Consider the following 27,603-nt stretch of genomic DNA (forward strand, 5'->3'; position numbering starts at 1 on the left):
GAGGATATTTGCTGGGAAATAAGAAATGGATTTAAAAAGGAAAGAAAGGTAGAGGAGACAAACAGAAAAGGAGGAAGAGCTGAGCGACTGTCAAGTGTGAGGATGAATCACGGATTTGAAAACTCTGCAGAAACCGCAACAACAACCACCTCTCTGGAAAAATCCAGCTCTGCATTCACCAGAGACACAGTGGGAAGAGACAAATGCAGCTCAATTGTGTGGCTTTTAAACGGTGGGGACCCCACGGGTCAATGCCCCCCCCCCCCCCCGAGTGACAGGCAGCTGGAACTCTACTAATGATTCTTAATGGTCCGGGGGTGGTGACCCCATTTCTCTGTTATTAAGTTAGTCTGACCTCAGTGCTAATGAAAGAACGGGTTGGATTCCTGGTGTTACTGGTGTAGGCACACTGGGACGCCAGTGGATTGTAGCTTGTGTGACCTGTGACTCATTTGGCCTTCGAGGAAGAACAAGAACCACCTGAAAAGCAAAAGGTGGACGCCATCACTTTCATGTGCTGCTGTGATGGATCACTGCTCCGTCACGAGGAAGGTGAGGACTCAGTGTGGATGAAGTTACATCTTCATTCATCCCATGAAGTGAAAAAACACTGTTGACAATGTCTAGACCTGAAGAAGTTAAGAATAAAAAAGAATTCTACACATCACAGTGTGTTTTTGGCTCTTAGAAGGTATCTGTGGAAATTGTGTTATGTCTTCAGCCGCACAGAGAATCTGATGAGTGACCTCAGCCGGGCCGCCTCATCTCAGGTGGCCCGTGTGGAGGAGAGAGGTCCAGCTGTCGTCGTGCAGGCAGGAGAATCGCCCGCAGTGAAAAGGCTGATGAGTTTATCCATTATTCAGCAGAAGAATAGTTACCAGTGTTTTCTGTGGGGCTCAATTACAACGGGGCTTTAAAGAGAGACATGGTGGACATTAGTCACCGCAGCTGCACAATAAAACCTGAAGAAAGGGACAAGGGATTTAGTTAAGTTTGTTTATCTTAAATAAACAAAATGGCAACGCGGGTATTTTTCCAGGGTCCTATGTTGACAGTGCAGAGGAGTTCAGTTATCAACCACTGGGACTAGAACAGGTTCTGTACCAGCAAAGAACTCAAGTCTTCTCTAAATCAGCCAGAGGAAACATCTGTCCCAACATCTCAAAAAGACAAGACTGCTGTCCATCGTTTTCAATGGACCCTGGAGTGAGTGTATAATCTGTGGATCATCCTGCTGTGAGCACTGACACACACACAAACACACACAAGCCCACACACTTTGATGGAACTACCTGACATTTATCTGAGGAAAAACAATCACTCCCTGCAAAGGAGCCTGAGTTTAGTGTGAACTGTCCTGAGAACAGTTCATGTCTGGTGAGAAGACGACAGATGACAGAGGAGGACAATCATTCTGCGTTAGCTCTGGTTCATACGAAGGCAAATGAGAACTAAACGGCCAAATTATTTTAAATTGAATAAATCTATCGTCACTCATCGTACAGGAGCACCCAGCCGGGCTGTTCACCCAAACAACTTGAGGAACATCCAGAGTCTTTCTCCTCACGTCACAACACGACCACCGCTGCTGCTGCTGCAGAGTAAATTATTCAGCAATGTTTTCTTTCCCCATTTCACGGGAGTCAAAGAGCTTTGAGGAAACAGCTGCACTTCTGTCGAGCACTGCCCTGCAGCTCTTCCTGGCCGAATAAAGACAGACCCCCCCTTTTTCTCTCACTTGTACATTTGACTGTCGTGCTTGTCGGTCGGCGCAGCGCTTTCTGAGAGTTCATTTTTCAAGGATGTATCTGGCTCGCTGTTCTCAGGAAGAGAGGCCATCTGGTGCTCCCCCCACAAGGCAGCAGCCTCGTCCAGGCCTGACCCACCAGGACATTCACTTCAGACACACAAGGACACACCCATGCACAGAGACACACACACATTCACACTTACACACACACACACACTGCAGGTGGTAAGAATTGTGATGACACAAACAGGACCCACACTGTTCAGCACACAGAGCATAAAACACCCTGACAACAAAAATAATTATAGGGCTACAACTATTGATTATCTTTATTATTGATCAGTTGATAATTTTCTGTTAATATAATAATAAACACTATTTTTAAATGTCTTGTTCGTCTTGGATCCATATATTTAATGAATTTCTCCACTTATAGAAACATTTTAACTGTACTGCACTGCTTATTTTCATTATTTAAATATTTCCTTAAAGTAAATAACTATAATAAATACCCCCACAGGTTCTCTTTGCAGTTGAAGACTAATACATGCATCTAGCCAGAAGAATTCTAGTAAGTGGCTCTTGAATTGAGAATCTTTGTCTAATACTATTTCCAATATTTAAAATAGTCTATTAATCCTCTAAGGGCCGAATATATTCATTTTCATTGAGTAAATATTTGGCATTTTACTAATTTGAAATCATTACCTTTTGAATTTAACTGTTTTTGATGTCATTCAATATTTTGTTCTGTCAGCGGTTGAGTCTGATATTTCCATGTAGGTATGTGGTGGCCTACTCACACCCGAGGGATTAACAGGGAATGATCGCTCCATGTAATCCAGTGTGATTGTTTGTAATTCTATCGGCCGTCCTGTTAACTCTCTTAACGCCCTAACGATGACTTTATTGAGTTAGAGCTCCTGCTGCTTCACAGTGAAAGCATTGATAAGAAACTGGTGAAACAAGAAATACATCTTAACTTGGTGTGGGAAACGTAACGTACGTGTCCCTGAAGCCTACAGTGACTATTCTATCAAACATGTGTCTATAAAACAGAGAAAAGGTAAATGTCTGTATTTTTATAGGTTTAAAACACTGCAGGAAATATCTGGAAAACTATTCGTATATGTGCTTGGTCATGGAACGATGGGAAAAACTACTCAATTATTGATTTCTACTCAACAAGTGTTTGCTAACACCAGAATTCTGGGATCTGGATTATCAAACCAACACTTAGCTTCCCCCGATCAGAACTGAGACTTTATAGATTATTAATCAAAACTTAAAACACCTAGTCTATCATCACAATTGCTTGAACAACGCTCAGATCTGTCAATCTATCACAGCACAACTGACATGAACTCAATAACACTGCTCTCCTATCCATCATCGTTCATCCCTGCAGATGTATTTTCAGCCAATTTCATGAGGTGCAACAATATAATCAAAAGGAACCTGAAGTCGGGGGAGTTTGATTGACAAGCCCCTGTGTGTCTTTGTGGGGGAATAAAAGACAGAAGGTGCACTGATGTGGAGCGAGCGAGGGAGACAGGGAGAATAGAGACAGGCGGCGGCTCGAGCTCACAGAGCGGAAGCAGGTCAGACGTGACACAAAAGAAAGTCTCAGGGACGTGATCACACTCGGTGAATTAGTGGCTGCTCTTCTTTTATATTGGACTTAACGATGGAGACTCATGGAGATAATAGAGTCGCAGATGCAGCTCCAGCGTCAGAAACCGAGCAGCACAGGACAGGTTGGTGCAAATAAAAGCGAGACGGAGAATTCTACCGGTGTGAACAAAAACGGCGGATTCACACAGAGGGTTTGATGGCTACCTGCAGGGCATGAGAGAGACAAAAACACAGACTGGGTGTGTGTGTCTGTGTGTGTGTGTCTGTGAGTGATGTGTACACATCGCAGAAACTTTGATTCCACAGAGATCTGGGTCTCACCTTGGCTGACTTCTGGCTAAAGTTAACTTTTTCTTTTGTAGCAAATGCGAGCGTCTTGAAAAACCAACAAACAAGGCACTTTTTTTTTTTTTTTCCTTTGCTTTTATGACATCTTATGTATGTTACTTAATTTTTTGCTATATATTTATCTTCAGTTATATAAATTTTTATTTTTTTATTTTTATGTTTTCATTTTATTATTATCCGGTATGTGTGTATCTGTATGTGTGAGTACTTGGGTATGCTTATGTTTGTATACGATAATTACTTATTTATGTGCTGCTGAATGATGATGATTGTTGTCCTTCAAATCCCAATAAAAATTTGATCACAAAAAAAAAAAAAAAAAAAAAACAGCAGCGTAACGCAGCTCCTGCACCTCTGGAAGGCGACAGCACCAAAGACGTTTGACATGTTTGACTGGTCTACAGCCCCCTCGTGCCCCAGGTACCTGTATAGTCAGTTGATTTAGCTTTTTTTTTTTGTTGCATTATTCTACCTCTTCGTTTTCAATGTTCAGAGTAGCCAGACGGGACTGCAGCTGCTGGAACCTCAGGATGAGCTCTCCATTCACTGGCGGCTGCACCGACACCTGACACACCTGAGGAAGGAAAATACAAGAAAATAACAGACGATCAGAAAAACAAACTTTAACAGGACACAAACAAGCATCGAAATTCTTCTTCCATTGCAGAGCAAACCAAACCACAGGGATTTCTGCAGCGAGTAAACAGACATGATATCAGCGTTGGAGGTTCCAGCCAAACAGAGCAAAACTCGTAGCACATGTTGAGCTACACAGGGGAGGAATAACACATTATTTCTCAATTTCAGTGCCCCATAAATCCTGAACCAGCAGATCAGATGCAGTAAAACGCTGCACTTAAGCCACCGACACTCAGATCTCATTAAGTCAGACTCCTTTTTTAATCAACTCCAAATTCACTTATTCCCTCCCTGTACTTCCAACACATACGACTTCGATCCAAACACGGCTACAAACACAATTAAAAGATATAATCATTATCACAACTGCCGTTGTTGAACAGATTACGCACCTCGTCTCCCATGTGAGACTGGAACTCGAACTTTGTCGGCGGGCAGAAAGCCGATGGGTACATCTCCATGAACCTCTGCCGGTCGCTTCGTGGGTCCAGGCTGTCCACGGCGTTCTCGATGATGTCGAGGCCCTCGTGGCGAGAGGTCTCCAGGTTGTACTCGGCCGACAGGTACGTCCGCAGGGCTCGATTCAGACTGGCGTGGTAACCCAGGTCACAGCACTGGAAGAAGAGGGTCAGGGAGATGAGGAGAATTTAATTAAATAATGGTTTAATTCTGACATTTTTCTCTCGCTCTACTGACAGGTAGGGAAACTGAGGAGAGTTTCAAACGTCTCATGTAGTAATAGACAAAACCTTGTGTGTGTTACATAGGTTTTAATCCGGTCTTTTTTGGGACACCCCCCTAACAAAGCCAGGAAAAGTGAGAGCAGAGCATTTCCTCCACATGTTGGAAATCGATGATCCACCACAACAGAGTGGGTAAACTGGCCAATCAGAGCAGACTGGGAAACAACGGAAAGGACGTTTCAGACAGAGGCTGAACAGAGGACCTGCAGCAATGGCCAGTTTGGGGAAAGTGATGTGTTTTCTGAACATTAGGAGCATTTAAACATTTAAGTAATGACACAAATGAATATGATGAAACTGAATATGAGTCCTTTAAAGGAAGAATGTCTGATCCACATGTAAACAACCATGCAAACCTTAATATCACTGACTCACTATCCCCCAAAAAACTAATCCTTACATCCTTTCACATGTGAAAAGCTGCTACAACAAGTGATAAAAACATTGTACTGATTGATGTTCTGTTGATCGATTAATTGATTTATTGACCAATTGTTTCAGTCCAACTCGAGACAACAGCTGAATGTAGGTTACTGTTTTTTTCTGATGCTGTTATTCATAAAAATAATTTAAAAAATGATAATGTTGCATCATATAATGCATTCAAAACGGAATACTTATTACGCATTTATTAAAAAACAGATTTCATTAGTAAACAGTGGGGGACTTTCTGAGCCTGCAGTGCTGCCTCTGTGTTACACAACCGGATGTTACCTCCAGGATCTAGTCCTGATTTTTAATAACAGGAACCTTGGCCAAGGTCTCTCCTGGGAAGACACGCACGCCCCAGGCTCCCACAAACACAGACAAACTCACACACACAGTTACACACACACACACACACACACAGTTACACACACACACACACACACACACACACACACACACACACACACACACACACACACACACACACACACACACACACACACACACACACACACACACACACACACACACACACACACACACACACACACACACACACACACCGACTTGTGCAGCTTCCGAATAATAAAAGTCTCCTTCGTCGATAACCGAAATGTGTGTGAGGCTGCACATGCAGCTCACGCAGAGCGAATCCTACACACAATCCCACAAACACACACCCTGTTGAGATGTGAAGCAAAGCGGGGACTGGGGGTAATTTCAGCACACAGCATGCCGCTGAGCAGAGGCTGCGTTTCTCTTCTCCATCTGTTCCTGTCTGGACTATAAAAGCCCAAAGTGCTTGCTCAAAACTCGGCCTCATCCTGTTTCCTAAGAAACGCCACAGAAGATGGTGCATTTTTAAAAGTTTATTCCCTCTAATAAAATAATACCAATGCAGGTGAGCCGTGTAATAAATAAATAATAAATCATGTTTATCGGTGTGGCAGCAAACAAAGAAAAACGCTCGCAGGGCCGAGTCGAGAGACACTGAGTGCTGCGGTGAATCAAGAGATGAACAGAAGCTATAAATGCAAAAACAGGGTTGTTTCAGGGTCAAGTACACCCCCGCTCTCCATTCAAGCTACTAGAAAGATGGTGAGAAACTACACAATGCCAGAATACCACCAGTATAACTGGATACAATATCTTGGATTTCAATAATGACACACAAGAGAAGGTGCAAGGCAAAGTTTTGTCATGATAAAAGTTAATGAGCTGTTTTAATTCTGTCCTGCACTTTAATTTCCATCCTCCCAGTCTGGGGTCCTGACATCTCTTTCGTGTCAGGCCCAGCTGCTGAAGTCATCCGTCACTCCACTGATTAGGATTTCAAATCTCTTCTTAAGGTCGAATAAAAAACGCCCTGAATAGTGAAGAGTCTTAAACAGGAAGAGAACAGGAGAAACAAACTAAAATCTACCTCAGCTGGAGAGAAAACAAAGAAATCGTCTTCTCCAAAAACTTTTTCTCAGTGGGGACAAACAGATGATTGAATATGGTTTCATACTTACATCAATTAAGTCCGACAGGTCGTGGATGTAGTATTTGAAAACAGAGGAGTTTGAAGCTTCCAGCGTCAGTAGGTACTCGTTCCGCGCTTTGATCGACTTCAGCTTGTTCTCCGAGTACTTGGCTTGGCGCTGATGGGAGAATTGGAGGAAAGCATGAGAAGCAGGTAACCACAAGAGCGAGGGAGAAGAATGAATTTAATGAGTTGAGATTTGCCATTTTGAAAAGGGGATTGTGCTTTTCTTTATGTCTCGGCACGCACGGCCCACCACAGAGCGGCGACTGCATTGTTGGCAAAAACAACAGCTTCAACACACATTAGAGGAGTAGTAACTTAATCCGGATAAATATACATTTGAAAAAAGGGAACAAGAATGGAAAAAGAAAAGCCTTCACTAAAAACGGCCCGTGCCCTCCACTTCAACTGGGATACCTCCGCCCAGGCCATCTGTCTTCAGCCTACACTTCCTCTTCAGACAAACAGACGGCTGTTAGTCACCATCCAGCGGCTGACATGCCCTGACTCACACTCTACAGGATCATCCATAATTTAACACTTCCCAAATGCATCTCAGGAAGAGTCATGTTAAAAGGAATCCCATTCATCTGGACTTTAATCATCTGTCAGAAAGATTTAACTGAGACCAGGCCCGTTCTAAGAATACAAAGCCTACGACAAAGCTTTCAGTGCGTTTTCAGTGGGACAAAAACCAAACACACTCTTTCTCTGACTGTATCTAGGGCTCCTTCCTGACCTGGTATCAACATCCACCCTGAAAGATCTGATCTAGATAACTGCCAGATCGGGTTAAAATGGCTGTGAACCCCTGACGTACCTTCTCCTTCATCTTCTCGATCTTCTTCACGGAGCTGCGTCTCAGGTTCCTGTCCTCCATCCGGATGCTGAAGACGGGGTCGCCCCTGCCGATCTGCTTCTCCTCCTGCTTCTCGGCCTCCTTCAGCTTGCCCTCGGCGCTGATGCTCTCCGTGTGGTACATGTGGTAGGTCTTCATCACCTGCAGAGACACAGAGGACGAGAAGTTGAAGAGAAGGACGTCGGTCTGTATTTCTGTCTTAGCTGAGAAACGGTTGAGTTTCTGTGAGGTGAAAGGTTCACCGTCATAAATCTTCATGATGGAAGCTGACCAATCCCTGACCGGCTCATTCATCACAGATCGATTGGTCTCATCTCACAGCGGACTGCGAGTCTCTCCCCAGACCACAAACCAAAGACACATTCTCTCCAGCCTCTTTTGTATAAAGCACTTATACGACCGCAACAACCACATGTCACTGCAGTGAAATCGTACATGCTGCCTTCACTGCTGCGTCTGAAAACAATACAGACTCAGGAAGTAGACGTGTTTTTCCATGTCTGCTTCCTTTTTGGGCCTTGATTGACGACTCAGCTCCAGTCATGAAGTAAATGTAAATGCTCGACAAAACAAAGACATTAGATGTTTTTTAAGTTTGGCTTCCTCTTTAGGGAATAGTCATAATGGGTTCATGTTACATGACAGACTTCTGGGAACTGTGAGCCATCATTCGATATCTACCTCAGTTTAACATGAAGCAGAAGTTTTAGCACATGCTAGGGACATGATAAACTTGTCCAGGGTTCCTTGCAGACCCTAGAAACCAACCCCTCAAACAACCTGTATTAATATTTGCAGCAGTTGCTTGCCATCAGTGAAGATGAGTCCAAACATCATCATCCCCCGACCCTAATCCTACATGTGATTTATAAGTTCAGCTTCCTTTACTTTTCCCCTTTACGACTGCAGCTGGATACATTTGAATGCGTACAGGTAGAACCCCGGCTTGTGTCATCATCATCAGAGGACGTTGGAGTGTGAGCGCTCCTCATATGTTTGCTCTCTGGGCCCATGAAGCGGTGACTCAATTGTTAAGCAGCGAACAAACCACAAAACACAAACAGGATTTCTTCAAGGGTAGAGTGAGCTGGGAGATTATAAACTTCATATTATCACTGGTTCAGAGTGTAGGCTGACAAAAGGGAGAAAAGGACAAACAGACGTGACAGCTCTGAGACCAGTGCTGATTAGATATTGGTTGTGGGAAATAATAAGGAGAATCTGTGATGCTGACATGGAGACACAGGTAAGAGAAGCCACTGACCATACAAATCAACATTTGCAGAATACACCAAAAATGAAACGTCTGAGAGTTCAAACCTCCACCAAGCCAAAAGTCCTCCTTTGAAACCACATTTTAATTCATTAGATCCGGAGATTGGAAGTTTGGATCTGCACCAAATTGCTCACACTATTGAATATCAGCCCCCTAAACCCGCTGATTTATTTCCATTAAGAACCATTATGCTCTGGGAAATCAATGAAAATGTTACATAATGTCCAATCACTGATCCACAACAAAAGTAAATAGGTTCTTCCCTGAGTTTCACGTCCTTTAGTTTCTGCGTAAACGTACAAAAACATAATCTCTCTGGTGGAGTTAAAAACAGAAATGTGTTTGTTTAAGAATCTTTGCTTTGTGCATTTTATTGGTAATTAAACGCAATTATTCAATCAATCTTTTTAAAATTGGTCCTGGAAGTGAGCTTTTTTAATGGGCGTGTGTTAAATGTACTGTACCGAGGATATGAGCAGAATATAAAAGGCAAACGCCCAGGAAACGGCAGCCGGACAGAGCACCAGTGGTTTAACCTGGAATGAACCGACTCCAGTAAATTACAGCTCCACAATCTGTGTACGCAACACACTCGTCTACACAAAACCTCAACCTCTGTTCAAATAGAAACTCAAACATCTCGAAATCCAAACAGCCTCAACCTAAACCAAGCTATTTCTGTACGAGTGGAACAACAAGGGGGAAGCCTGATCAGCCTGCAGCCTTTTCCCTCTCAGCTGGGGTTTGGCTGAACTGGAACCAGTTTAGAGAAGGGTGACTGACCTTGGGCCCTGCACTCCTCACTTACTGGTCTGGAGTCTGCCGCTGCTGTGTTTACTTTTCCGCTTCTTTTAGAGGGGACGTATTTAGAGATGGAGCAGACCTGTTATTTCATTGGCAGAGACTGACATCAGGACTGGGGCTGTCTGATGCAATAGCTACACTGTGTGTGTGTGAATATATACAGTATATATATATATATGTGTGTGAGTGTGTGTGAGTGTGTGTCCTGCAACAGGGGCTACACCAGGTCGAATCCTGAGTGTGGACTGTGGTGAGAATGACACACACGTCGAGTTGGAGGAGTAACACTTTGTCGGTTTGGAGCGGCACCATCCATCGACTGGAAGTGTAACCGCTGTCGTCCTCTACGGTGAGGAACTGGAGACTGTGAGCAGAGTGAACAGCTCTCCATCTCTGGGGAGGAGACAACAACTGCACCGGCTTGTATCACCAGGTTACCATTATGATCAATGAGAAGGCTAACACAATCCTAGTGAATGTTTACGAGGAAATTATATGACTGACTGCACAGAAGCATGCAAATCAGCATTATGGATGCATTCAGACATTCACTGAACTCCAGAGAGCTTCCGGGGTTTCTCTGGAACAGGTGCATGTGTGAGCGCAAATGTTTTTTGATATATTTTTCACCAATTTCCCAGGGAGCACAAGGATCAGAGAAACACAAAAGGACCTTAATAGAAATTAGACTGAGGATGAGCTGCTTGTTCAATGCAAATCTTTGATGGTCTGATGAAAAGTTGATCGGGCCGAGAGAGAATGTGACTTCTGGGGTCAAAAGTCTACTTTTTAGTTCGCCTCTAATGTTAACTATCCTGGGATCGATAAAGTATTTCTGATTCTGATTCAAATCCGGAAAATGCCCCAAAAAATACATGTACAGCTGAGTTGTTGATATTTGGCTCCAGTACCCTGTGGTGGCTTTGCATGCATTTGCTTTGAAGAGCTAGAAAACACAGCTGATAGGAGCCATTACAACACAGGATGTGAATTCTAATGAGAAACAAACATAAAGCCGATGCTTCACAGCTTGAGTAGTCGGCTCATGAGGGTAAAGAGGATTGTGTTGCATGCTTCTTTTGTGTGCGGTAAAAGAAACCAGACCTTCTCGACAGTTTGAGCAATCACATTGGTCCGTTTAGTTCTATAGGTTCCCTCAGAGATCTCCGAGCCTCAGGGTTTAAGATGCAAGCTCTTGCAAAGACCAGTCTAAATCACAGCAAACACTAATGTACTTAAGTGCATCAGTAAAAAAAAGCACCGGAATCATTACTACTTACTGTGTACAGCTCATTTAGGACCTTCATTAAGTCTTCCTGGAGTTGAAAGGCTATTTCCTTGCTCTGAAAGAGAAATGAAGAAGAAAAAACAATGAGACCAACAAAGTAATACGACCCAAAAAACAGGCATCAAGATTTTTCCCAGACAAAATTATGAGAGATGATTTGATGTGGACACCAGCATAGAAAATTCCTCAAAATCCCCATGTGAATTTATGTATGCAAAATTGTCTTCCCCCAAACGTCACTTCTTCTTCCCTTCCCCAAAACAGCAGTTATGTTATTCTGCAACTGGCAAATACTGTTTTTAGAGCAGCGAGGAAGAAGAAGTGATTCATGGAAGTGTAGCCAGCTAACAGTTCAGCAATTTGGTAATATTTCATACAGCGTTTAGTGTTTATTAGGTTTCATATGAACGTGCACTGTAACCAGACGCAGGCCTGTGACCACGCACACACAAAGCAGAAGAGTGCATTCATCATCCTGTGTCAAACACAGTGCGTGTGAAAGTGGCGTCAGCGTCTGAACTCATCGTACACAGCTCGAGTTTCCGCGTCCACATGCTTAACACATTATCCAGCTTTTATGGCTGAATGTGAACGATTTTGCCGAAATATGTTAACTCGATGAGCCGTGCCACAGGGCTGAGTCGGTAACACAATCACACACACGCCCACATTAATGCATCTCACGGTTGTGGGATACAGTTTAACACTGATGCACTGATGGATATAGTGGAGCTTTCACTATTCATTTAACTCTGGAGCTCCCATATTTCCTCCACACTGACTCATATAATGTATCACATGTTTATGAGATTATGAGTCATGGGAGTGAATTTTCTGATCCGTCCACTGCAGTCGATAACGCCGGCTGCTGGAAGATGTTGCCACGTTGGCCCGTAGCTACTCCAGGTCTTTCTTTAAACTGATTATCTCCAGACAAATTTCATTCTGGGAGCTGCCCACGGAGAACGGCTGTAAGAGCTTTCTGGGAGGACATTGAACTTTGTAGTGCAGCAGGAAAGAATAGTAATTTACTACTGAACGAGAATCTATTTACAATTCCTCCAATAGTGGATGTGGGCAGTTGTAGCAAAAGTATTTTTGAAATGTACTGGGTCAGACCTTTTGAAAGATAGACTCTTGATTTAACAGATACTTTTAATTCATCTCTTACTCCAGGAATATACCTACATAAGAGCAGGGATGCTAAGGATCTAAATATCCTTTGCTCAATCTCTAAACAGTCATGCTTAGCTCAAATCTTTGAAAAGCTCATAGATACTTAAAATGTCTCACATAACACTTGATCATTCTCTTTCTATTGGCTAAATGCAGATCAACTATTTTCACCACAAATGCAAAAATCACAGAGACCTCAAGCAATGATTGTGGTCACTCATCAATCAGGTTTCCTTGAAGTCGAAAACAGGAGGTGCCACAAGGCTCAATACTAGGTCCTATTCTATTCACTGTACATAAATGACCAGGGCTTATGAATAAGTAAAAGCTGAATTTGTTATTTTGATGACAACACATCAACACCCTCTGTTCACAAGGATTTGTTGAAACATAAAATCAGACTTCATAGCTATCCAAGAAGAAGAACATGATTAATCGTAACATTTTACTATATTTGGGTAGGTAACTACCCGATATGGTGTCCACAAAATCCAAGATTAAGAAAAAACTGAAATATCATATTTGTGTAATATCAGAAGTTTAAAAAAGAAAAAGAAACATGCTACAAATATTTCAATACATTTGTTGTTTTCACCTGTTTTAAAAAAACACCCCACCACAAAATTCCATTGTGTCAAACTCCTGAACAGTGTATGGGGTTTCCTATCTTACGATCTGATGAGTCACACACGGTCGCCTTTGCACGCCTGAGGCCCCATGTGGGTGTTGGCAACAGGTAAGAGGCTTTATTGTGGTCTCACACACACACACGCTCATATCTGAGATCCAGGTGACTTCATAAGCATGCTCATCCTGACACAAAACCACAAAAATGTAAAGGACTGGGACAGAATCAATTCCTCACGAGCCACTCAGGTAAAGATGACCGATGTCCGAGCATGTGAATAACCAGTAAAGAGGATTAGACCCTCAGTTACCAGCTGCCAGGCTTGTGTCTGAAATTAGAGTACTGTGCCGAGTGACCTGGCCGATCAGTTGCATCTTTCTAACACCACCTGCTCTGTCACTTCCCCGATTTGTAGCGCTTACCTAATCAGAACAAAACCCGTCTGTAAGCCCAGATAACCAGGGCTTTAGGAGCACCAAACTCGACAACCGACAACCTCCTTTGAGAAAGGAGAGTAGATAAGGAAGCTACAGAGAAGTCTTGTTCATTTTTTGGGATAAATTACAGGATGATCTAGTCTATGGGTTTATAGTAGACCTCTAATTATATCTCGTGGAACATGAGAGTACCATATTAAAAGCAAAATGCCTATTAATTGAACATTCTTGCTAATCAAAAAGCCCGTCAGGACACAGGCCTCCTCCTGTGGGAAAATCCATTAGCAACTGTCAGTTCAGAGGACAGAACCTTTGACTGTCTGTCACATCTAACTCTCGTCAGCTCTTCCCCATTGAGAAGACTGGGAAGTGATCCAGAACTCAATGAAAAGCCTTCTCAGGGATCACATAAGCAGCGAGAGTGAGTGGGGGTGTGTGTGTGTGTGTGTGTGTGTGTGTGTGTGTGTGTGTGTGAGAGAGAGGAGTAAAGACAGAGATGAAAGTAAATGGTTATTTCATTCAAGGCATGTTTTAAGTGCTTTCTCCCAAAAAGCTTCAGCTTACATAACGGCTTTAAAGAACTTTTAAATATTCTCTTTTCAATTTGCTGAATGTAAGTCACACATACCTCAAATTACCAGTAATGCAAAGTTATTTAATATGCTGTGTTGTGGATGTCACTGATTCAATGTGTGCAACGTGCCCTTTATCATTTGAAAGGAATTTAAGTTGGGGGGGTTTCCAATTTTGTCTAATTCATAAAAGGAAGCTACAAATGAGTTTCCCCCTTTTAAGCTCAAACCATTTATATTCCAACCGCATTAGAAAGATGAAACAACCCTGCAGAGAGGAAACCAAGTCAGCCCCTGGGGAATGGTGGGTTTCATATTGCCCCTGAAATTAATCATTGTATAGGAATGACAGATGTACACCCTGCTGGGCCAGTCTCTGTGTGTGTGTGTGTGTGTGTGTGTGTGTGTGTGTGTGTGTTACTTAGTGTAGATATGGGTGGGCAAACGAGGCACGTTAGATATGTCGTTAGGCATATTTTTCCCTTTTTACAGGTCTGGGCTAGCATTTCCCCTTTGCTTCCAGTCGTTATGCTAAGCTAGGCTAAAAATAGCCTGTACTTAAAGCACAGACAAGAGATTGATATTGATAATCTAAACTAATCCTTTAAGATACACAGTAACAGCCCTTGAGCTGTAAGTGCCTTACACCTTGTATATATATATATATGTTTATATAAACTGAAAATACATCAGTGTGATAGGAACTACTTATCATACTTACTAGTTCTAAGATAAGAATTTTACTTTTTAGTTTGGCCTATCGGCTAACTTGGAGGTGTCAGGGTTTATGAATTATACCAAAGCCAGCCAGCAGGGGGCAATCACAATTTCTTGGCTTCACTTTTGGGAAGCTGTCATGCCCTCCATCTTTACATAAAGTCAATATACAGTATGAATGCATAAAAAGCCTTGTTCATAGGATAGAAGTAGAAGCACATGTGTCACTACTGACATCAATAGTGACTGTTTTATTCAAGTACCATAACAGTGTGGCAGTGAACCAGCGTGCACGGTAGACTCTAAACCTAAAGCAGTGAACTGAAGTTCGCCCATCTTTCATTTATTATTTACAGTGTCAACAGTGATTCTTTCCCGACCATGACAAGTCAAAATGTCTAACTGTGAAAAGGTAAAAGAATAAATAAAGTATATCCTGCACACGCTTTGCCTCTGGAAAAGTTCACGACTTCCTCCAGCTTTGGGAACTCCACCTCGTAGCTGCAGCCACAGAACGTGACTTGCATAAATAAAACACAGCCGAGTAAAACAAAGAGCTGGTTGTATGAATAATGAAAAATGTGATAAGATCTGTCCGAGCCTAGTGAGAGAAAGAGAGGTCCACTGCTCAGCGCTTTGAATTCAAACAAACCAGGAAAAACAAAGAAGCCTAAATGGTGCTTTCAAAGGAATCTGTGGCTGTTGTTGCTTTAAAAAGTGACCGCAATGCAGCGCTGGAGAATTAAACACACATGCCGAGCGACAAACAGGTCAACCAGAGGATGTTGACGAAGACACTGGGGCTAGTCTGGGGGTCGTCCTCTGCTGTTCGGTCTCCCAGCGTGAGACCAGAACATACAAGGAAATAAAAACATGGGTCTTTGATGTGCCGGAAGGATGACAACAGTCCAGCTGTCTCCTCGGAGCTGTGAGGGGGCGCGTGTTACACGCAGGACTTCACTGTTGTTTGTGCCTCCTTACTGAAACTCTGCAGAGATCAAAGGCTCACAGGCTGTAATTAGAGGCCGAGTTGTGTCTCAGGTCTAAGAAGCAGGGCCTCCTACCAGACTGCAGCTCGTCTGCACTGTGTCACCTGGATCCTAAACTGCTTTATAAACTTTAAAAATGTGACAACTATTACACAGCGTTTATTTCGTTCTTTGGATATGAATAAAACCTATTATATGTAACATCAGCCACAAGGGAACTCTCAATCAAAACAATAGCAAAGAATGTAGTTTGATGTCCCAAAGCAGCGTGGGATTGTGGGAGTTGTTGTCTTCAACCCCATTGCCAATGAAAATCTACCTGAGGCGCAAATCATACAGTTTTATTCACGTTACGCAGCAAACAGCAATGAATAATTTAGATCTATTACCCGTGACCAATACAAACAGTGGGAAGAAAAACAGCTAACTGGCTCTTCACATGTTCTAGGGATATATTTTGGAAAGCGATAGCAAAATAATATTTTTGGGAAAGAAATCAACTGCGGTTTTGTGGTTATTATTATTTCGGCAAAATCCTGGACAAACTGGGATGATTTGGATTGGAATTGTCAATAAACTAGCCTGTATAGACAAATAGACTTTTTCCTGGACCAAACAAAAAATATAGAAAAAATGGACTGCATCTGCCCTCTCTCTGTGTAACTGTAAAACTAATTGTGTGTTGTTACTTTCGTTTTTCCCCCAAAAAACTAGAATAAAAAGAAAGTTTCCAGTCTATAATTATGATAATCGCAGAGTGTTGGGTCTGAGAAGGGTTAACGTTTGAAGAATGACTGTTTCACATCTGCTCTCATTGGTAGACCCGTACGTCTGTAAGCACTATCAAAAGGAAATGACTGCTGCAGCTTTCTGTTTGTATTATTGTTTATTTAAACGCAATGACCCCCCCTCCCCCCATAACCACCACATAATCACAAAAAATGATGACCACCAAGAGATGTTACATAAAAAAATCCAAAGGTTATCATTGCTTTTACTTTTTTGAATCTGAAACGTCAACGTTCAGGGAGAGATAGCAACAACAGAGATATAAATAGTCCCAAAGGCACTCCCCTCTGAAGGAAAGCCACTTTGTAATTTGGGCCTGTGGTGAGTTCATGTGACTCCTGCAGCATAGGAGCTCATAGTCTGCGAGGGAGTAGTCGTCTTTGTGGTGGAGCAGGCAAGCAGAGGCCTGGTTTTGGTCGTGAAGCCACAGTTCAGATGGGAGAGCGAAGGCCCACGGATCTGAAACTGTGGTGACGAAGGTTCCTCGGCACGATTCACAAAACCACAACGAGTCCGATGGAGACTCCAACCATCAAACACGACGCTCGATACGTCTCCTGCATCCTGCACATCATCCAGCTAAATATATACTCTGTCAAATCCACGGGTTAATTGAAAGTGAAAGGCCGTTTATATAAAGTGAGCGACTGGAGACAGTGCAGCCCCAACTGACCGCTATGAGAAATCTGGATTGTGTTAGTGGTGAGCTTTAACTTGAACCGTTCTTGTAATCAAAGAAAGGACACATCTGACCTTTTCTGCTGAAGGTCAAACATCAGCACAGTAGAAAGTGACTATACGAGAGAGTGGGAGGATGGAGCGGTGAAAACTGGACTTGAGGGACTGGGAGATACACAACAGTAGTGTCTGTTTGGGAATTTTATTCTGAAATCATAGTGAAATCAGAGCAGGGTAAAATGAAAGTGGGTGTATAGAGAGCTTGATAGAGCAATAACACATTTACCTTCCAGTACTTTTATGTCAACATTTCTTTCTGATTACTTTCTATTAAGCTCAGTTCTCTTTGGATTCCGGTCTCCACCCAAACACCAAATTCAGCCCATTCTTATTCCTCTGCAACCATCAAGCACCTCCACTCTCGGAGAATGACTCCAGCGAATGACAGAGCTCAACATTTCACATAGTGTGACATCACTAATGCTCTGTGGTTGTTCTGGTCACAGCAGAAGTCAAAAGACTCAAAGTCACGCCATCTACAAAAAAGTAATTGTCACTCCTATGACTCAAATGGGGGTAAGAGCTTGGCTACATCCGTAAAAAATGCCTTTTTTGTATTCAAAAAAATTATTTTAAAACTAAAACCAAAGCAATTTAGGTCCGTATAGATGCTTTATGTGAAAGCAAATGTCAGAGTTAGAGCATACAGGTGATTTGTGGACTTTCTCCGCCTGGTCCTCTACTATTAGTCAGCGGAAACAACACAACCCCGGACTTTCCAAACTAAGACTGGGCCAGCCGGATTTCCAACGTTCTCCGTTTTAGGGGCTCAAAAACTCTTGAGAAGTGTGGATTGGTGTAAACAAAGCAACAATGGTGGTGGCAGTGATGTAGATGTAACATTTGCTAACACTGCATGTAATGGTGGCCTCACGACCTTATTAATAATGTTGTGTTTCCCCCCCCTCACCTTCTTGAGTAGCCGTGTGGAGTCCTCACTGATCTGCATGAACCTCATGATGACGTTGTTGAGGTAGATGTCACTCAGGGTGGCGTGGTCCTTACTCTCCCGCCTCACCTGGTTCAGCAGCAGATACCAGCAGTTGACAGGGGACAGCAGGTTCTGGTCCTTCCTACAAAAAACAGTCACAGATCCATGTGAGAAATTAATAACGCAACATGTAACGTATAAGAATCAGACAAACAAAGCATCAAACATCAATTCAACGGTGCTCCAGAGAAGTGATATTGGGCATGGACAAATACCTGTATGTGTTTATTGTTAACATACATGTTCCTGCGTGTCTGTATCCATGTCAGTGTCTCAGCCCTAATTTATTCAGGCAATGTTTGTCATTTTCATAAGGAGCTTGTGACACTTCCTCGACAGGCAGGATGTCTATGAGCAGCTCCAGTGCACCGAGGCCTGTTCCTTGCAGGTGGAAGACAGATGCAGATACTCCCTTGGTGTTAAATGTCCCACATACCGCTGGTTCTAGTCCGTAAAAGGGGTTGGAAATACTTTGTATCGCTGACATTTCTGGGGCAGAGCTCCTGCAAAGCTCCGAGCCAAGCTGACTTCCTACAAACAAGAAACTGGGTGCCACAGGCTTTAAATACACGTCGTGGAAACGAAGCTGGAAGAGCTGTGGCTCTAAGCCGAAAAGTAGACGCACGTAGGAACTGTGACAGCAGAAGACAAACAAGGACGGGGAGAGAAGTTGTAGTAGAGGGGGAATGATAGAAATCTGAGTGCAAAAGGGCGTTAAAAAAAGAGAGAGAGGCCTGTTTCCTGTGCTGGCTGCTCCTAAGCTAACTGCAGGACATTGTCCAGGGCCGAGCAGGTTGAGGCCCCATATTAACACAGGCCTGCAGGCTGACTTCCTCTGGGTTAATCTATAACATTCCTGCGCCTGTGTGTGTGTGTGTGTGTGTGTGTGTTTGGGAGAGGTTTAAGGTTGGGTCTCGGGTCAAGTCTTGCAGGAACCATATGGAGACTCTCCTCTGCTCTCCGCTCACACAGTCAGTTTGTCCAGACAGGCAGCACTTGTCAACACAACAGGTGAAAGGCCCAGTGACCCAGCCCTGAACTGGCCTTCAGCACTGGCACCACATCTGCTGCGAGGGCCCAAAAAACCACCAAGCACTCCTTCGAATGAATGACTGACGCAAAACCATTCAACAACCAGCTGAAATGTTCCCGGACACCACTGCAAAAACAGGAAGCTACATTTGATAAAAGGCAAAGAGCCAAACGGGCCGACACAAAAAACATCCGAGAGTCGTTTTTCAAAAGGCACCGGGAGAAAAACAACTGATTTTTGGCTAAAAGCTGAATGATGTACTGGTGCCACATGCCCGGGCAGCAGGACACGTGCGGAGGAAGAGAAAGGGAGGAAAAAAAGAGGAGAATAAGTGAAGCGAGTCCCCCGAGCTACAGCGGAGGGACTCCTGGACAGCATCACATGCGCACGCTGTCAAAGAGCAATTACCATAAACCCTCTCTGCATTATGTATCGGCAGAGTGCTGAATCTAGATATGTAAAGAAAGCTTGTGTGTCCATGTGTGTATATGTTTATTAATTCATGCTCACTTTATGCATGTACAGATGCATAAAGTCAAGGTGGCCACTGACATGAAGCTGGAACAGATCTCGTGATGAGTGTCTGTAGCTGTTCAGAAAATAACCTAGATTTCGAAAAATACCATTTTCTCATAGGAATCAAAGAACTTTAATATTATCGGGGGTGTAAAATGATCAGTCTGGGGATATTTAGTCAGACCTTCAATTTCCTGACCCGTCCTCTTTGCTTTAAATCCCCATATCTACAAAGCAGAGCTCCTCACAATGAAAACTTGGAGCTAATTCAACACCAGAACCTAAATGAAACAGTACATGCAAACATCTGTCTCTAATAAATCCAGAGAACTGTCTGCATGTATGTGGATCGCGTATCTCGACAACCGTTCATGTTGTCGGCTTCACAATTGTGCACGTTTATCGTTAAAGGCCCGAGGAAGAGCAGGGTGATCTGGACAACAGTTGAGCGCCACTGAATTTTGAATAACCAGGTGAACAGCTCTTGGTGCAGCTTCAGGGTTCCGTGGACTCAGTCCCATCACCTGTCTTTAACTGTAATTTGCTCATTTACTGCAGGTCACTTTTAAAGTTTCAGAAAGAAAAGCTTCAACCAGGATAACAACAGCCCATTTCAAACAGGCAGATTTCCAATGGGCATTGTCTTATAAGTATGTCAAGTTGACCCAGTATCCATTTTAGAGATTCAAAAAATATAAGCGGAACTTGCTGAGTTGGCAAAATTAGAGACCATAGTTTGAGAGGAACTTGTGTTTCCGTGAACACATTAACAGTTCCTTAAGCACCTCGGTGGGGCTGACCTACTAAATCAGACTGGAAGACTGCAGAGAAAAGGGGATGGAACAGGGAAAAAACAAGGCCCAGCACAGGCCTGTGACGTCAAAATGACCTCTGGGAGTTGCTTACCCCACATAATGACAGGAAAATCTCTCGATGTCATCATTCCCGCCCCCCCTAAGCCAGGGCAGGAACTGGGTCAGACGGACTCACAGACAGACAGACGGGCCCCCAAGGGCTAGAACCCCAGGTAGGAGAGGGTTAACTAACGAGTGAAAACAGAGAACTCATCAGCGGCTTACTGCTTCTTATAAATGTGCATAAGTGTGTCAACATTCTCATACAGTCGCAGGATGCTGACGATAGACGGAAATTACCACTTCAGTCACAGGAGGTATTGAAACAGGAGCCGTTATCAGCAGCAGAGGAAAAACGGCAAAGTCCTCCAGTAGCTTACTGATAACATCTTTCATTAATGAAGCACAGTGGCAGCTTTCGTAGCCGAGGTGGAGTGACTGAAGTGCACATGCAATGGAAAAAGGCTGGCAAAGCAAAGAGATCACTACAAACTCCTAATTGGAACAATGCTGTGATGTCAAGGAACGTTCCAACTTTGAGATTTAAAAGCATGCAACAAGTTCACCGAAGCTGATTCATAATCCTGCGGTTAAACTTTATTCAATGCAGTGCCTTTAGTAATGTCTGACAATAAGAGCAGTGTGCAGCCGCAGCACGTTTATCCTCACAGACAAAGAGAGGAAGTCCTTTCACCAGAACCCTAATTCTGGATAAAAGCAGCTGTTTGAGTTGCTCCCAGCTGTGACTTTGGAAACATAAATAATGCAGCGACTCCTCCGCTCAGCATCTCTCCAGGTCCCTCCTTGAACAAACTTTGCATAATACAGTATGTGGCCGTGTGCATGTGTTCTGCAAACAGCCACAGACAGAACTGAGTGGCTCTCCTCTCCCTGCTGAGGCCCGGACACTGTTGGGTGTCGTGTTGTTTTGTTTTCTCACAGTAAAAAGAACAGAAGAGCCGGGATGAGGAATATCAGAATGTGTCTGCAGCTGTTTAAATCATCTGGATTATGATTCTCAGCAGGTAAAGCAATCTGCACAGAGAAGAAAGCTGTGGATTCTCAGTGTGGCAAAGACGCCAGTGTTTTGAACCTATAAAAATAAGGAATGAAATGCACCCGTTGAATCGTTACTGTTCAGAAACAACCATTTATGTAATTGTTATATAAGATCTCAGTTGAAAGGCAGCAGTATCTCAAGTGTTGTAGTTCCCTTCCCTGTGACCATTCCCGTTGTGTGTTTAAAAATATCCATCGTTAATGTCATCCATCGTCCACTGCTGTCTGCACCAATTGTGTCACATTGAGACAGAGAGGAACAGCAGGTGGACGGGGACGGTCTCCAGCGGTGAGCTGCTGCAATACTCCCACATGTGGGATCCCAGCCTGAGCTCTCTGACAACCACAGACTTTATTTCACTCCTGAAGAGGGTTATGGGCAGAACTCCGACTGTGTCACAGCTCCAATAGAGTGGGAAAGACTGACTGAAGCTATAAATGATGTAACAGTATATTGATATTGCAAAGGCAAATCACTAGCAGCGAGTTCATTCACCAGGAATCATAAATCGTGCCTGACTGTGAAATCCTGCTGTAGTTTGGTGGGAACCCAGCGAGGGATCTTGTGTTTGTGGTTTTATTGGCAATATGAATCTGAAAAGAGAATCAACCTCCAGCTGTGTTTCGCTCAATTTCAAAAGATGCATAACGGCCGCTGAGTCAAAAACGTCGTGTCTACCGAGGGGTGACGTGTGGCTGTCTACAGGGGAAATGGAAAAAATTGTATTCACTCAATTTAAAAGTTTTAACTGTTTTAACTGAAAGAATGATATTATTATATTCTAGCTTGTCTAAGGGTCGTGGCGGAGCTGGAGCCAAATACCAGCCGACCCTGGACAGGACGCCAGTGTATTGCACAGCCTCAATACACAGTCAAACAACCATTCACACCAATTGACCATTTAAAGTCCCCAATTTACCTGACTCCAATCTGCGTGTCTTTGCACTATGGGAGGAAGCTGGTGTACCCGGAGAAAAAACCCAGTAAGACCAGGGGAAAACATGCAGTCTGGTCAAACCAGGATTCAAACCAGGAACCTTCTTGCTGTGAGGTGAAACATTCACCATGTAAATTAGATTAAAAACTGCAGCTCCAATGAAAACCACTGCAACTTGTCTCGACTAATTACCACCAAAACCACTGCTGCTCATTTTAATGCGACTTGAGGATTCCGCTGCTCCACCGTGCCGCCCTGTCACGTGAAAGACTGGCGGACAGGAGGAAAACTCACTCTTTCATACCACAGACGAGGGAGTCCAATGAAAACAAACCAGAGAATATGGAGAACACAGAAGCCGCTCTGTGTGCCTGTTATTTATGTGAATACAAAAATACAGGCCACACGATTCAAAACCCACAGGAGGGTCTTTAATGTTATTCAGACGTCTAGTATTTACCCAAAAGAAAATGCTCCTATGCACTTGCCAAATGTTTACCCTGTGAATGAAGTGACCAGACTGTACATCACACGATGAAAACCACAGAGCGCCATACCGGAGTCCGTTCACCAGTCAGACACATGGGCACACAGCTGCTAGAGCCATCAGAGCTTCAGACAGAGAGCAGGAGCTATTTGCAGGCGGCGAGGACACACGTCGTTTTTATTTTTGTTCCCACCGCACGTTCAAACAATATGCAAATGTCTGCTTTTACCTCCTGCTGTGGAAAAAGGGCAAAAAAGTCCCCAAACATGCTCCAAGTCAAACTGAGGGGCAGAGTCAAGATAGATAGAGGTGGGAGAAAGACAGAAGTGTAATGAAGTCCAGACTTTTTTATGAATTTATCCAGAGGAGCTTTTTCTTCGATAGCTTTTGAGTCAATTGCTCCAGATATTTCCCGGGTACTGTTCTTGCCAGTCCCTTAATAAAATCTGCAGAAGATGAGACAAAGAGTGAGCGGCTGTGTTGATGACGTTTGTAACACGTGACCAATGCAAAATTGAAAAAAATTAAATGATCTAGGATGAAAAAGAGGAGCCACAAACAGAGGATGGCAAAGAAGATGTCAACTGGTAAAGACAAAAAGAGAGATTTGACAACAAGGGCTGAGGCCAGCGTTGATCTGATGTCAAGAAAGACGGGATTTCTGCAGCAGAATTTATACATTAAGACATCTTCCTGTTGTTTTGAATTTGTCTCTGATACAATCTCCTGCTGCGTTCCTCATATGTGGAAGGCAAACTCAGAATTCACATCTGAAAACCGCTATGAAGTATCTGATTTAATTTGATGTTCCATAGCAACATTCACTGCATCTCTGAGAGACGTATGACATCTCCAGGGTGGACATCCAACCAAACACTCTAAATACTGAGCAAAATGTATATAGGAAATTCACAAACCATCAAATGTCAGAAGTTGGCGTCAAACTCTGAGTTTTGTTTACTTCTTTTCCCATCTGATATATCTCCTACAGCATAACACTGCTAATCTAAATGGTAACTTGGCTTTGTTTGTATGAAGTTTTGGTTCATTGGATTGCATAGAGTTCGAGGAAGAGAGAACTCCACCGCACTTAACAGTGCACAGTCCACTGTGGCACAAAATACTAAAAGAAAAGACACTATGAATTAATCATAAAGCTACACCAGGATGATGTAATGGACTAAAACCCACAGGAATTAATACAGACATAGCATAAATATGAAACAAAGACTAATCATGCAATGCAGAGTTAGTAATAAGTGGTACTATCGTTCTTAATTAGCTGTAAATGAGAAAAAGTTCCATGTAAAGTGAGTTTTTTGTAAAATCATAGCTTTAGGACAAAGTAGAGAGCCGTCAGGGACTAGAATATCAGCAGGCATATGGAATAATTAGAGAAAATGAGAGTAGAACATCAACACCGAGCTTCTCCTCTGTTTTTGCTGACTGACGTTGAACATGAATCTAAGATTGATGCAGCTCATCAGCAGGATAATCCCACTAGAACACACAGATATTGAATTTCCATCTGGTTGCCACGATCTAATAACATTTAACCATTAGGCAAAGACTGAATCATCTGTTTTCAGCTTCATGGATGAAACCACATGAGATCATGAATAAACCACACACATACACAATCATGTTTCCGTACTTGTACTGCTGGTGGTCCTTGGTGCTGCGAGTCTTTGCCATGAAGCGCTCGGCCAGTTTCTCCAGGTTCCTCGAGTACTCCATCTCGATCTCTGCCTTTTTCCTGAAGAAGTCCTGCAGGTCCTGCAGCAGCTGGACCCTCATCTCCGTCTGCTGGTCCAGACATTTCTGCTGCTCCACCAACTGGGCCCGGATCTCTGAAGGGGGAACAAACACAAGCTCAGGTCAGGTTGGAGCCAGAAGGAAGAGAGCGGAGAGTGAAAGAGTTGTGACATAGTGACTGAAATACGTTTGACTCATCTGATAAAAGAAACTAGCCGGACTATGAACAATGAAAAGCGAGTCTTGAGTCTGGATACCCCTCGTCTATAAAAGCCCCAAAAGATTGGCCATTGCCCCTAGAGGCCAAATTAGTGTAAGACAATTGCCAATGGGTTTCAAGGTTGAAAATAAGAGCTCCTTCTTTACAGATACACAGGAGATTTCCCACCTTTAGGGAATTACATCTTTTACTGGTATACTGTAGATAGCAAAGGCACAAACACAGTCAAGAGTTTTCAAGTGTTTCAGTTTAGCCAAGTCAGACATGATCTAATTACAAATGATTAAGTTTGACAATCTCCACCAGTTATGATCCATCGCTCCAAAATCTATATCGATTGGTATAAATGGGATTAAGAACCAGAGAGATGAGCTGTTGCAGCACGTGTTCACATCAGTGCAGCAGCAACAGTCAAATGCAGCTTATTACCCCTTAGTTAGGGCTCCTCTGTGATGTGAGGTTGGCAACGCAGGTCTCAGGTGTTTCATTAAAGCTGAAAATAACTCCAAGATGAATGGAGCCCGATTCCCATCTCACCCAGGGTTACAGCTCAGAGCAAAGCACATACACACACACACATGCACACACACACTCTCATCGGTGTGTGTGTGCCTGAAAACACAAACCACTTGAGGAAGCAGAGGAGCGACAGCAGGTCTCACTTAAACAGGTTGCATTTGCAGATAAATTACCCTCCGAGGTCTTCTCTGAGGAATCACACCTTCCAGAGAGCCCCTCATTTACACAACATCCTCAACAGGGCAACGGGGATCTCACCCGTGAACGTATACCATTGTGTCATGTGTGTGTCCGGTCTTGTTCGGACCACGTGAAGTGGATTTCAACTAATAGAAGAGCAGCCTTGGTCAGACGTCTTCAGCAGAGGAAACAGATTAGTGATGTGATTTGGAGTCACACAGACACTAGATAAGGGCACAGACTGATTCCTCATATTAAAAAGGTAGAAAACACTAAAGCTACAGCACGACCCACAACTCACTGGGCCAGGTGTCCTGGGTCATGGAAATATCATGTCAGTGCAATGAAATACACATTGCTTAAGTGTGTACTTTTTGGGGGATTGTATCATTTATCATTAGAACGAAAGGTGGGAGAAGAAACTACCTTCAGTGTCACTTAAAAAATGTTTTGTCGATAAAGTGGACATATAATTCACTGACTCAAGACTGTGTGAGTTTGTCCTGTAGACAGTTAAAGTTAGACTGCCCTCTCTGACACAGGGATATTGAATACTGTAGAACTTATTAATTATAAATCTGTTTCAGTCTGATCCCATCACTAGTTGTTCAGCTGCCATTTTCTCTCTCGTGAAACATGCAGCACAGTGAGGTCATGGATCTCTCCGGCATTTATCACTTTTCTAAAAGAGGACAGGTCAGGAGCTTTGTCTGGTCAACTGGGAGAATACACCTGTTTTCATGTCTCAAAATTATCTTTGCAAACATCTTACTTACTAATAAATTGTTTACAAATGAAGAACCCGATGATAATTTCCACCATCTTGTGATATTAGGCTGTGTCCACTAGTTGCTCCTCAGAGGTAGTTATTCACTTCTCTCCAGTTTAAAAGTAGGCCAGTCAAGAATAGCAGCGCTGCCACATTAACCATCTTTCTGGATGTCGACGTGTATGGGTTTAACTTCTGGTCAGACGCAGTTTAAAAATTGTCCTGCAGAGTGTCTGTCAGTCCCTGGCAGGAGCCGCCCACTTGTGACTCGGCCACATAAAATACTTTGGCTGTTTTCGTTGCAAATAGTCTGTAATTTAGGCAAAGCTTATTTTTCCTTATTTGAAGACTGAGATCTGATGCAGCTTCAAACCTACACTTTCCAACTAATGCAACTTAGAATGGATGTAGCCTTAATATGACCGACCTGCTACGTAATTAAAACTATCACTAATATGGAAGTGGATTAACAGAAAGACGAGAATTTTATGAGGCAGTTAAACAGCATCAACCGCCTGTCCAAAAAAAAGCCAAAAGATCCTTGAGTCTTTTAAGCAGGCCATTAATATCCCGGTATGTCACATAGTGAACAATCAACTGCTGACTTATTATAAAGAATTATAAAGCGTCCAGTCAAAGAGGAGCGGGAGCTGCATCAGTGTGTGTGTGTGTGAGCGAGCATGGACACGCGTCCTTAATGCAGTAATCAAATTAACAACAGCCTCCGCCCCATTCATCAGCATCAAATCTTCCCACAATCCTGATAAATTAACGATTTGTTAGAAACTGTTGATTACTTTATGCATGTAGCAGCTTCTACAGTCTGGCACATGGGGAAATAAAGCACTTAGACCGATGGGACGCCAGGGAGGTGCTTCTGCAACACTAAATCTAAATGAAAGCTTATCACAGCAGTTTCACTCTCGGGCCACAGCGA

At 43.2% G+C, this 27,603-nt stretch overlaps 1 protein-coding gene across 1 annotated transcript in view; it reads right to left on the reverse strand.

The window, feature by feature from the left end:
* The window catches only part of srgap1a (SLIT-ROBO Rho GTPase activating protein 1a), a 76,522-nt gene that overhangs the window by 23,302 nt on the left and 25,617 nt on the right, over positions 1–27,603 (reverse strand). Inside the window, exons 2-8 of the mRNA XM_053427984.1 lie at positions 24,878–25,073; positions 18,256–18,418; positions 11,292–11,354; positions 7,893–8,072; positions 7,059–7,187; positions 4,765–4,986; positions 4,206–4,307 (exon numbers count right to left, since the gene is read on the reverse strand). Coding sequence (XP_053283959.1) covers positions 4,206–4,307; positions 4,765–4,986; positions 7,059–7,187; positions 7,893–8,072; positions 11,292–11,354; positions 18,256–18,418; positions 24,878–25,073 — 1,055 coding nt within the window. The remainder of the gene's footprint in view (positions 1–4,205; positions 4,308–4,764; positions 4,987–7,058; positions 7,188–7,892; positions 8,073–11,291; positions 11,355–18,255; positions 18,419–24,877; positions 25,074–27,603) is intronic.

This window comes from Pleuronectes platessa, chromosome 7 (genome assembly GCF_947347685.1).
Source record: "Pleuronectes platessa chromosome 7, fPlePla1.1, whole genome shotgun sequence".
In the NCBI taxonomy this organism is placed as follows: Eukaryota; Metazoa; Chordata; class Actinopteri; order Pleuronectiformes; family Pleuronectidae; genus Pleuronectes; species Pleuronectes platessa.